The 12,854-nt window shown below is 47.3% G+C and overlaps 1 protein-coding gene across 4 annotated transcripts in view; it reads right to left on the bottom strand.

Moving 5' to 3' along the window:
• Window positions 1-3,765, bottom strand: part of NF2 (NF2, moesin-ezrin-radixin like (MERLIN) tumor suppressor) — a 102,368-nt gene extending 98,603 nt beyond the window's left edge. For all 4 annotated transcript variants that reach the window (XM_081892397.1, XM_081892399.1, XM_081892396.1 and 1 more), the window contains exon 1: window positions 2,348-3,765. In XM_081892397.1, coding sequence (XP_081748523.1) covers window positions 2,348-2,461 — 114 coding nt within the window. In that variant the 5' untranslated portion in view covers window positions 2,462-3,765. The remainder of the gene's footprint in view (window positions 1-2,347) is intronic.
• Between the last annotated feature and the right edge of the window lie 9,089 nt (window positions 3,766-12,854).

Raw genomic sequence — 12,854 nt, forward strand, 5'->3', positions numbered from 1 at the left:
GGAGCGGCAGCGGCGGCGGCGGGAGCAACGGAAGGAAGCTCTCCGGCGGCTGCCGGAAGCTGGGAAGTGGCGCGGCTGCCGGCGGCGCTTCTAGTAGCTTCCAGACGCGCGGCGAGAGAGCGAGGGCGAGGGGCGCTCGCCAGCCAGCCAGCCAGCCGGGCAGAGGCAGAAGCGGCGAGTCCTTCAGCGAGGCGCTGATGGCCAAGTGGGGAGAGGGAGATCCGCGCTGGATTGTGGAGCAGCGCGCGGATGCCACCAACGTCAACAACTGGCACTGGTGAGCGAGGGGGCAGGAAAGGCAGCGGGAGCTGGGGGGACGGAGAAGTGGCTCGTGTTTGGCGGGGGGATGCAGCTCTTCCCCTGAGGGCTTTGGGGGAATAAGGGCAGCCGTGCTGCCACCGCCACACCCACAGCCACCCACAGCCCCGCGATTGCGGGGACGCGTGTCTGCTTCTCTCTCCCTGTCTCTTGCCTCTGACCCCTTCGCACGAGATTCTCCACCGCTTATGCGTGTTCGCGCCGGAGTCACTTTCCTTCGGGTTTGGTGGACCTTACTCTCAAATAAGTGTGGTAAAAGATTACAAGCGCGGGGGGAGATAGAGAAACCTCCCTGGCCTGGTTTAACCTCCTTTTAAAAAAAAATAACAGCTGGATCTGTAGAAGGGCAGCTACTGAGAGTTTGGGTGCTTTTTGGCACGGAAAAAGAAAGATCGCTAGCTACTTCTTTCAGATCAAGCTGCGCTGATGTGCATGGGAGCTAGGGGCTGGTTAAAACAAACAAAAACGTTGGCAGTCTTTTCTAGGGGCCAGGTGCAGCATCTGGCAAAGCCAGCGAGTGCCTGCTGAATAAAAGTTTGCAACAGGGAGGCAGCCCCTCCACCTGTATCATAATCTGGTCTGCACAAGCACTCTCCAGAATAGGAAGCACCTTGTCAATTTTAATGGTGTGTTTGTGCTAACTAGCAATTCTGCCACATACAAATTAATGGCTGATTTGACAGCCAGATGGGTGGGGTATAAATAATAAATTATTATTATTATTATATGAACTAGAATAATTTTTGTGTGCTGCTGTAAGAAAGTCATTTTTCTATTGAAATGTTCACACTCACCAAGCAATGGCAAGGTGTTCACACTGCTGCACTGTGTGAGATAATAGGTAAACATTTAAAAACTCTCGAGGGGAAGTTGTCATTTTATTTCTCTTCAGTCTCCACTGAATGCCTTGACTGGGTTAGGGACCCTTATAGCTCAGCATCAGTTGGTGGAATGGATATGACTTTACAGGAGCAGGAGGAACTAACTGAACTGAGACAAAATTGTGGTTTCAAGCTAAGATTTGCTGATCTACCTTTGGACAGTTTTTGGTTGGAAACTGCCAAGGAGTTCCCCCTTCTGGCAAACAAAGCTATTTTGACATTGCTCCCATTTTCCACTACATATCTCTGTGAGTTGAGCTTTTCAAGCATGATTGCTATAAAAACTAAATACAGAGAGAGACTGAGAGCTGTTGACGAAGAGTTACGTGTGTGTCTTTCTTCGATTCCAGCCAGAATATCAGCTTTGTGTTCAGCCAAACAGGCCCAGGTTGCGCACTGAATAAAGTATTTTATAATTTTTCATATTTCTGTTTACTTACTATTTCATAATAAAGTAATTATAAAATACTATCTTTGTGTTTATTTGATTCCTATTAAAGAGTGTTACTTTATATATAGTCAATATAGGAACAGAGTTAATTTTTTAAACATTTTCTAATGGTGGTGTGCCTCGGGATTTTTTTCATGAAACAAGTGTGCCTTTGCCCAAAAAAGGTTGGGAAACACTGATCTAGTCCAACCCCCGGAAACACAGGAATCACAGCGAGAGAATCCCTGGCAGAGTCTTTTAGACAAGATTCCAACGGCAGAGAGTTGACCACCTCCCAAGGGAGTCCATTCCACTGTCAAACAGCTCTCGCCGTCAGGAAGTTCTTACTAATGTTCAGCCAGAATCTCCTTTCTTGTGATGTGAATCCATTGGTTCGGTTCCTACCCTCTGGAGCAGAACTCCATCTTCAGATATTTGAAGATGACTATCATATCATCTCTCAGTCTTCTCCTGGCTAAACAGACCCAGCTCCCTCAACCATTCCTCATAAGCCTTGGTTTCCGGGCCCTTGATTGTCTTTGTCCCCCTCCTCTGCACGCATTCCGGCTTTTCAACATCCTTCTTAAACTTATGGTCCAAGATTAATAAAGCATTTTGGGAGGTGCACAAGGCCCCACAGATGCAGAACACCCCTCTAAGCAACATTCTAACCACAAGCACCCCGAACTTCAACAAAACACACAGCCACCTCCGTTACCTCGCAGTTGAACTCCATCTCAGCATCCATGGTGATAATCCGCACTGTGAAGGTCTTGGGCTGCTTTCTCTTCAGTGAGCTGAAACTCATGCGCGATGCAATGGCACCAGCCATGACGAAAGCCCTGGGGAGCCACCCCAGCTCCCAAAGGGTGCAATCGTTCCCTCCTAACTTCAGGGAAACGTTCCCAACAATGGGAGGACTGCTTGAGGGGGAAGACAGACCCCTCTACTCAGATGCAAGATGCAAACACTGAGGGGTCAAATGAGAGAAACCTCAGAGAACGACTTCACCCTTCCTGGCTTTTCTGGGGTGTTGTGGGGCGGGAGGAAAAAGCTAAGGGGTCAGCAGGACATCTAACAAGTCTCTAGGACCCTCTGTGCTTATCTCCTCTGTCAAAGGAAAGTGTTAAAGGATAAATGGAAATAAGGACACCTCTTCTTTCAAAATGGCAGGGGAAGAGGAAATGTAAATAAATGTTTGGGGGAGAAACCACCCACGCAGCTGCCGGGCCACTCTTGCTATGAACCAACAGCTGTGTTCAGCCTTCAGAAATCGGGAGATGTCCCCAGCGACCAGAAGAGGTGATTTGGGGATAGTGGATCTGCAAGAGCTGGGCCTTGGTGTGCTTAGTAAGGTTTTGCAAGTAAGGTTTTGCACTGTTGCAAAAGCGGGCAGGTAAGGTTTTGCAATGTTCTTTGGAGAGAGAAGAGTCTGTAAAGACACGAGTTTCCTCAAACTCCGACCAAGGGTGGAAGGGGAGGATGGAGTTATCTGTCTCAAGGCATCCTTCTGAAGAAGAAACGTGAGTGGTTTCGGTGGGGAGTTTTTAAGGGGATCCCACCTCCACAAAGCAGATGGAGTGCAATTTGGAGGGAGGGCAGAGGGCCCCTTGGGGGAAACGCTGCCGGAAAGTCAAAAAGAAGGATAATGGCAATGATAACACACAACCCCAGAAACTCAGTATTGTAAAGGGGAGGGGTAGAATTTTGGGGCATGAAAAGGAGGAAGTAAAATGGGGGGAGGCTTCTAAGTGGGAAATGGTGGGAGAATTGCAAAGGGGGGGTGACCCAAAAATTCAATATGGGAACGGGGGTGGGGGGAGAACTTAGAATTCCTACTGTGAAACGGGGAGGGATATTTAGGGGGCCTACTTGGGGACAGGGGGAGGGGGCGCCAAGAGCTGGGGAGGGTCTCCCGCCCAGGAATGGGGGGGGGGGGGAGGATGCTCCTACGAGGGCACTTCTGAGGCGGGGAGGGGCGGCCTTCTTCTTTCGGACCCACCAAAGTGTCCGGGGGGGTGTAGAATCTCCCAGGGGCGCTTCTCTTACTCCCCACCCCCCTCCCTGACTGGGAAACTGCCCCTCACCTCAGCCACCACAGCCTAACCTGCCACTCCTCGCCACTCTCTTCCCATTGGCTGAGAGGTCCTCCCCGGAGGCGGGACGTCGGGCCTCTCCCACCTCCCCTACCCACCCCTGACGCCTAGGGATCTGTGAGGGAATGCGAGAGCCATACTTCCGGTTTCAATGCGAACGCCAGCCATTTGCGGGGGTGGGGGGAAACGAGGAGGGGGATAAAGCGGCAGGAACCGCTTTGTATTCCCCCCCTCACCCCGAAATTATGTAGCTCTTCCATAGGTGGCCATGTACTGCGGTTCCCCACGCAATGATTTTTTAGTCTGTTTGCCGCTTTACCACCCACCTCAGCACTTTCCGTATAGGACCGGAAGTTTCTACATAGCTTCGTTAGGCTTGTGACCACCTTTAAGCACCTATGTTAGGAAGTGGGTGGGGGCTCTACGTCTTCCGCTCTCATGGATTGGTCGAGCGGCGCTGCCGTTCAGCCCGACATACACCCTCTTCCCCACCCACCCGCTCCTCGCTTTAGACCATAGAAGCTCCGAAGAGAGAGTGACCGATTCCCGCCTCGGCTTTGTGCTTGGAAAGGCGGACAGGCAGGAAAAGAGGCGGGACCGGGAATGGGGTGGCCGTGGGCGCCCCCTAGCGAAAGACAGAAAGAAATGGAGAAAGTAGAATTCTGAGCAGAAAAGTTTTTATACTCTCAGTACATCTAGAACTCCTGGAAAGGGCCAGATTTAGATGAAGAGAGGTCCTAGGCTACTCCATTTGTGAGGAACCTCCCCATCCTCCACCCTCATGACTAGAAGAAAATGGAAGAGTGTTTGAAATATAGTCGAGAGTGGATTTCATGCTCTTTTTTCAGCTCATAGTGGTGAGGAGGAATGGAAGTTCCCCCAGAATGTCTGCTTTATATACATTACAGTGGTACCTCAGGTTACATACGCTTCAGGTTACAGACTCCGCTAACCCAGAAATAGTGCTTCAGGTTAAGAACTTTGCTTCAGGATGAGAACAGAAATCGTGCCCTAGCGGCGCGGCGGCAGCAGGAGACCCCATTAGCTAAAGTGGTGCTTCAGGTTAAGAACAGTTTCAGGTTAAGAACGGACCTCTGGAATGAATTAAGTACTTAACCCGAGGTACCACTGTATTTGCACAATGGGCCCCACGTGATTGGCTAATTCCGGGATTCTCTTGTAGGCCAATCAGGTTGCAGATTCACTTCCACCTGGAGCTGGATTGGGTGGCTCCTGTAGACCAATCAGACTGTTGCATTCTGGATCCTATTGTTCTAGGACCAATCAGACTACTGCATTCTGGATCCTATTGTTCTAGGACCAATCAGACTGCTGCATTCTGAATCGTATTGTTCCAGAACCAATCAGACTGCTGCATTTTGGATCCTATTCAACTCAGTACATAACAGTGTTATAAACAAAATTGAGTGACGCCAAGGATGCTGACGGGTATTTAAAATTCTGCCGATCAGAAGGTTGGTGGTTCGAATCCCCATGACGGGGTGAGCTCCTGTTGTTCAGTCCCAGCTCCTGCCAACCCAGCAGTTTGAAAGCACCTCAAAATGCAAGTAGATAAATAGGTACTTCTCTGGCAGGAGAGGGGAGACTGCCCGCTGGGGAGTGAGCGGGCTGGCGAGGCCCCCTATATTTAGAGGCCCTAGGCTTCAGCTTACTTAACCTAGACATAAATCCAGCACTGCTCGTGGATATCTATTAAGCTGAATGTCAAGAAGCTGAAGGGTCAGGACAGATAAAAGAAAGGACTTTTCTATGGAACTCCCTCCCACAAGGAGACAGTGATGGCCACCAACCTAGATGGCTTTAAAAGAGAAATAGACAAATCAATGTAAAGTTGTAGCTCCATTCTTACAGGTGCGTGCCTGATGTATCGTGTGTTCTTTATATTTTGTTGGAAGCCACCCAGAGTGGCTGGGGCAACCCAGTCAGATGGGTGGGGTATGTAATAAATTATTATTATTATTATTATTATTAGGTTGAACTTCACCAAGAAGTGAAAAGTGGTCAGCTCCTCTTTTGATACATCTTTGTCCAGGATTCCCAGAATTCGATCTCCCTTCAATCTCTTCAAGAAGAGCCTGTCAGATCAGGCCAAGGGCCCATCCAAGGTCAGCATCTTGTTCTCACAATGGCTGACCAGATAATACCCCCATGGGAAACCTGCAAGCAGGACCTGAGCACAAGAGCAGCACTCTCTCAACCTCTTCCCAGCAAATGGTATTCAGAAGTACAATGCCTCCAGCAGTGGAGGTGGAACATAACCTTTGGGGGCCAGATGTGCCCTATAAATGTGCCCCGTCACTTTTCAAAGCCATCCAGGTTGATAGCCATCACTTCATCTCAAATGGTCCTGAGTTCCATAGTTTTAACTACACGATTTGTGGAGAATTTTTATTTTCTTTCTTTCTTTCTTTCTTTCTTTCTTTTGCCTGTCCCAAATATTAATCTGAATATTGCCAGAAGCGATTCACACTGCAGTACAGTGGTACCTCGGGTTAAGAACTTAATTTGTTCTGGAGGTCTGTTCTTAACCTGAAACTGTTCTTAACCTGAGGTACCACTTTAGCTAATGGGGCCTCCCGCTGCTGCTGCGCGGTTTCTTTTCTCATCCTGAAGAAAAGTTCTTAACCCAAGGTACTATTCTGGATTAGTGGAGTCTGTAACCTGAAGCATCTGTAACCCGAGGGACCACTGTATTCTTTACATTCAGGGAGCGCCAAAGCAATGACTTGTGATATACAAACAGAGCCTTTGTCAGTTTCATCACACCTGGAGAGTGTGATCTGGCTCCCTTGTTTGAGCAGTCACAAATCGGTCCTCTGATACCTGGACTGGGGAAATGTTTACACCTGTGGCCATCAGTGTGGTGGCCTTGACTGTAGGCTGCTTGAACTTGAAAGCGCCTCTGAGCATGTACAGAGGGCCATATGTTATTTAGCAAACCAAGCCACCAGTGCTTCAGGAGTTTGGAAGAGTCCAGCTAAGGGCATCTGGTTTTCAGTAATCCCTGAGACCTGCTAACACCTCTCTTTTTTTTACAATTTAACCAAGTGGACTCAGTGTGGCTGAGCTTCCTCCCTCTTGACTTAACCATTTCTTACCTCCAATCTTATTATCGTCAGGCAAACAAGCATGGGGAATTTTGCCTGAGTTTCAGAGGGTTGAACCTGTGAGGTTCTTTTCTGGCGATTCGCAATCAGTTCTCCTTGGCTGGTGCAAGGCGATTGATCCAATTATTTCAATGACTTGCCTATAGCTCCTCCATCGATCACCTGCACCGGGAACGCTTTATTGAAACCCAGCCAGCGTGCTGTTCCAAAGAGATCTGTTTCCCTTAAAGTACATGCTAAGCCTCCCAAGTGGATGCTGTATCTTCCCGATTGTCACTATGGGTCATTTACAGAGTCAAAGGTATTAAAGGCTTTCATAATTCACTTCCCCAAGCTGGCCAGCTCAGCGTTGAAGGTGCAGACCTAAGCCTTGTCTGTGAGCCATTTGTAACATCCTAATCAGTGATTAACTTCCCGGCAGAGAGATGCTGTCATGTGCCATATACGCTGTAAGCCCCGCTCTTAAATTATATGCAGTAATGTTGCCCCAGGTTTAAATCTGGGAGCCAGTGTGGTGTAGTGCTTAGAGTGTCAGACTAAGACCTGAGAGACCAGGGTTCAAATCCCCTCTTGACCATGAAGCTCACCAGAGTAACCTGAGACCATTTGCTGCCTCTCTCAGCCCAACCTACCTTGCATGACTGTTGTAGGGGTAATAATAATAATAATAATAATATTTTTTATTTATACCCCAGCCAAGACCGGGCTCAGGGTGGCTAACAACCAATAATAAAAACAAGTTGATTAAAGTACAATTTTAAAAAAACAAGATTAAATACAACATTAAAACATTAGGATGCAGCCTCTTCACAGGAGGAGAAAGGAAAAAGAAAGAGGGGGAGGGAATCAAACTGATTCTAAGCCAAAGGCCAGGTGGAACAACTCTGTCTTACAGGCCCTACGGAAAGAAATCAGATCCCGCAGGGCCCTGGTCTCATGAGACAGAGTGTTCCACCAGGCTGGAGCCAGTGTTGAGAAGGCCCTGGCTCTGGGTGAGGCTAATCTAACTTCCTTAGAGCCCGGGACCTCTAGGGTGTTGCTATTTATGGACCTTAAGGTCCTCCGTGGGGCACACCGGGAGAGGAGGTCCCGTAGGTCCGCATCAATTGCCTTGCACCAGCCTTGGAGAACTGATTGTGATGACCATGTACGTCACCCTGAGGTCCTTGGAGAAAGAGGTAAGATACAAATGCAATGAAATCAATCAGTTCTCAGCATCTCCAAGCAGGGCTGGGAATATCCCTGCCTGTAACCCTGGAGAGCTGCTGCCAGTCTGTGTAGGTAATACTGAGCTAGATGGACCAATAGGTCTGACTCAGTGGAAGGCTGCCCCCTGTGTTTTTAATGTAGTTAAACGTTTACTGTTCAGTTACTCAGACACACCTTTTAAAATCAATTCATCTTATCCATTAAGTGTTGTAGCCCTGCTATGATGCCCCATACCAAAGAATGCTGAAGGCTTTTTTAAAAAATTAAACAAAATTGTTCCTTTTTTATTTATTCACTTGTTTATGTTTCCAGACTTCGTCTTCTCCGCCGGATCACAAGTCTCTGTTCCTGGCTCTCATCCAAATATAATATATTAAGCGTTATTACCAAGCAAGCTCTGTCTGGACCAAAACAATTTGATTTTTGCAGAGAGAGAAAAATGACTTTGGACTTTATGCATGAGAACCAGAAGCACGTATGGGTCTCAGGACATCAACATTTGATTGTTAGCCAAGGGGAAAGCTTTAATATGGGGGTAATATGGGGGTAAAGGGACCCCTAACCATTAGGTCCAGTCGTGACCAACTCTGGGGTTGTGGCGCTCATCTCGCTTTATTGGCTGAGGGAGCCGGCGTGCAGCTTCCAGGTCATGTGGCCAGCATGACTAAGCCGCTTCTGGTGAACCAGAGCAGTGCACAGAAACGCCGTTTACCTTCCCGCCGGAGCAGTACCTATTTATCTACTTGCACTTTGACGTGCTTTCAAACTGCTAGGTTGGCAGGAGCAGGGACTGAGCAACGAGAGCTCATCCCGTCGTGGGGATTCAAACCGCCAACCTTCTGATCAGCAAGTCCTAGTCTCTGTGGTTTAATATGGGGGTGCAGAGCCTTTTTTCAGCTGGGGGCCGCATTCTATTGTGGGCAATCTTCTGGGGGCCACATGCCAGTGGTGGGCAGGGCCAGAAGCAACAGTGGGCAGAGCAATCAATGTTGACTTTGCCTTTGGTACAGTGGGCTAGTTTCTACACAAACACATGCATGCACACACAACGCTCTCTATCCTTCAAGCAAGAGGCACAATCAGAGTTCAAGGACACTGTCCAATGAAGCAGAAACATCCAATCCGGGTGTAGGAGGGGATGTGGCCTGGGGAGAGTCCCAGGGCCAGACAGAGAGGCTTGGCGGGTCATGTTGTGCCCCTGGGTCTGATGGTCCCCACCTCTGATTTTTGGTACAAAGCCGGATCAGTGAGGGGTGTTGGCCTGAGGGGCGTTCAAAGGGCCAAATAAAGAGGGATAGAGGGCCACATTTGGTCCCTGCACCTGAGGTCCAGATCCTCAAAGTGCCCCTATTTTCCAGGGTCAGTCCTGGATTTACAGAATCTGTCTGAATTGATCCTGGAATGACCCTCTTTTCCTTAGGACGTCCCTATTTTCATCGGAGAAAAGTTGGAGGGTAGGGAGTTATGGAACTCCTGAGCCAAGGAGATAAGTAACCAAAGGAAGCCCTGTTTTATTATGGTTTTTTAATGTATGTTGAAAGCTACCTAGAGTGGCTTGGGCAACCCAGTCAGATGGACAGGGTACAAATAATGGAATTATTATTATTATTAATATTATTATTAGTGCTTTTTTCTAAAAAAAATGTTTAGGGGTATTCTTTTCCTACTCATATTGAAATACTACCCCTCAAAGAGGTCAAACTTAGATTCACAAAATGTTTAGGGCTATGTGTACCCCTGCGTACCCCCAGAAAAAAACCACTGATGATGATGATGATGATGATTATTATTATTATGGAATAGGATGTCCCTGTTTTCATCAGAGAAATTTTGGAGGGTATGTAGGCCTCCCACCCCGGTTTAGTTGATTTTATTAACTACCGGTAAATGGGGCCACATGGGGAGGCCTAGTGGCCCTGGTCAGTCCTGTAGACCAGAGCCTAGCTGGTCCTATGGGTCAGAGCCAGAGGCCAGTTAGCCTATGGGTCAGAGGCCTAGCTAGTCTAGCATCCCAGAGGTTCCCCACCACTGGGATACAGGGTGGCAGCTTCAGAGTAGCAGAGTTTAGTTTCAGATGGCAGCTCAGATTCTCCAGAGGCGCCTGAGGGCTCTGTGAAGGGGCACCAATCTCTTCAGAATCAGGCTCTTCCCTGAGGCGCCCATTGTGTTTCTTTGGCCAATCCCTCAATGTGGGTCACCTTCCTTAAGAATAGAGATAATTCACTTTCTTTAGGAGCTTTGCCAAGAGCAATTGAAATTCTCCTTTCCCTGAGAATAGAAAAAGAATTAAGCCCAAGAGTGGATTTGTCAATGTCAGACTTCATTTTCTGCACCCAGACATCCTTTCGCTCCCGTTTAAATTGAAATGCAATTGCTGGACCCGACTCCTTTTTCTGTTTTCCTTCTCCTGTCTCCCGCTCAATGACTGCGTGTCCTCATTTTCGTGTTTTTGTCTTGAACATTTCAATCCACAGGAAGCCAGAAAATGTATTTATTGGTGGCTCTTTAATAAATACATATTTAAGTTGCTAGACATTTTTAAAGGATTCAAATGAGACGATTTACAAATATGTATATAAATCTTGGGAAACATGTATACAAATCTTGGGATAAGCCTTGATTAAAAATTCATTTCCAGAAGATTACTGGAATCGAGTTGTTTATTTGGGATTGCTATATTATGTTTTGAATTAGATTACCAGTAAGCTACACTCGGGGGCCTTTGCTATGTATTTCTGTTATAATTATTGAATTGCCATATTTGCTTGCCTCCTGATTTGCCGGTATTTTGCTGGAGGTATTCAGTCTCACACTGGACCTTTAGGTTTGCAAAAGTAAGGTGGCTCAAAAGGCTCTGTCACCCTCAAGCAGCAAATCCTCTTCTTCTTTTCAGATAAATTCATTGATTTTAACAAGGTAGACAAAAAGAAAATCGATTACACTGGCGCAGCACAGTGCAATACACTGCAAACTCTGCAATACCCTTCCACACACTGCTCATGAAGCAGAAAATAGTGGCAAGTTTTAAACTAGAGCTTGCCGATCAGAAGGTCGGTGGTTCGAATCCCCGTGATGGGGTGAGCTCCCGTTGCTCAGTCCCTGCTCCTGCCAACCTAGCAGTTCGAAAGCACACCAGTGCAAGTAGATAAATAGGTACCGCTCGGGCGGGAAGGTAAACGGCGTTTCCGTGCACTGCTCTGGTTCGCCAGAAGCGGCTTAGTCATGCTGGCCACATGACCTGGAAGCTGTACGCCGGCTGCCTCGGCCAATAAAGCGAGATGAGCGCCGCAACCCCAGAGTCGGCCACGACTGGACCTAACGGTCAGGGGTCCCTTTACCTTTACCATTAAAGACCCATATATTTAAGCAGGCATTGTTGGGCTAATAAGATTAATCACACTATTCTGTTTTGTTATTTATTGATATTTAACTCAATGTTTCATCAATGGCTTCTCTGTTTTTACCGATGTATTCCTTTGTATTTTTTGTTTTAATTGCAGTTTTCATTCTCTTTTAAAAATACCTTTTTGTGTTTTATGTAAACTACTTACGGGTGTTATTGAAATTCTAAGGTCTCAAATATAGAATAAATGTTGTTAATTGCACAAGGTAAACACACACACATAAGTATATACATCACATGTCTAAAATAGTACTGGAGAATAATCCAAAAGCAATCTTGGCTCTCCTAAAAACTAAATATTCCCTCTGCCTCCTTAATCCCCATTGTCTGAGAACAGGTAGGCAGCTAGCAATCAGGCGAAGTTTCTGAAGGGATTCCTTTCCTATATTTATGAACCTCCTTTGTATTGTCATTGTTTCCCCAGATGCTCTGCATTGAGGGATGTCTGACAGGCATCCTGATTGTCTTATGTTTGCGTAAACTGTGTCTGGAACTATGTAAAACTTCCTAAATATTCAGGAATAGCACACCTTGGCCTGCCTGAGCCACAGCTACCTCACTTTATGTGAGATGTAATTTCTGACTGTTTGTAGAGAGGATATCCCGCTTCTCCACGCCAAAATGCAAACCCTTAAAAGAGATGTTTCTTCTGGGCTCTGGGTCTCTCTTGCCGCCTTGCTAGCAGGGGAGGGAACTCTGTTGCAACAGAAAAATAAAGATCTGCCTTGCTTTCACTGCCTCCTGCCTCCATCCATTCATCTCTGACGGATCATGGACTTAGGGGACTCAGTCCCTTGGGGAGTTGGGCAGCAAAAGCCAACCACCCCTGTTTTCTATATCGGGGTTTTGCGTATTAAACAATATATAAATACTGATGATGAGTGCTAGCATTATGAGATCAGCTTTCCCAAGCAAGCAAACCGTTCCTCAAACTAGCTGGAATTTTGTTTGTTGGCGGGCGAGAATCACTGGTTATATTTTGTTGTTGTTGTTTAGTCATTTAGTCGTGTCCGACTCTTCGTGACCCCATGGACCAGAGCATGCCAGGCACTTCTGTCTTCCACTGCCTCCCCACTGGTAGTTCTTGAAGCTACCAACTCATGTTGGTAGCTTCAATAACATTATCCAACCATCTCCTCCTCTGTTGTCCCCTTCTCTTTGTGCCCTCCATCTTTCCCAACATGAGGGTCTTTTCCAGGGAGTCTTCTCTTCTCGTGAGGTGGCCAAAGTATTGGAGCCTCAGCTTCACGATCTGTCCTTCCAGTGAGCACTCAGGGCTGATTTCCTTCAGAATGGATACGTTTGATCTTCTTGCAGTCCATGGGACTCTCAAGAGTCTCCTCCAGCACCATAATTCAAAAGCACCAATTCTTCGGCGATCAGCCTTCT

The sequence above is a fragment of the Podarcis melisellensis genome (assembly GCF_964234715.1).
Source record: "Podarcis melisellensis genome assembly, chromosome: 16".
In the NCBI taxonomy this organism is placed as follows: domain Eukaryota; kingdom Metazoa; phylum Chordata; class Lepidosauria; order Squamata; family Lacertidae; genus Podarcis; species Podarcis melisellensis.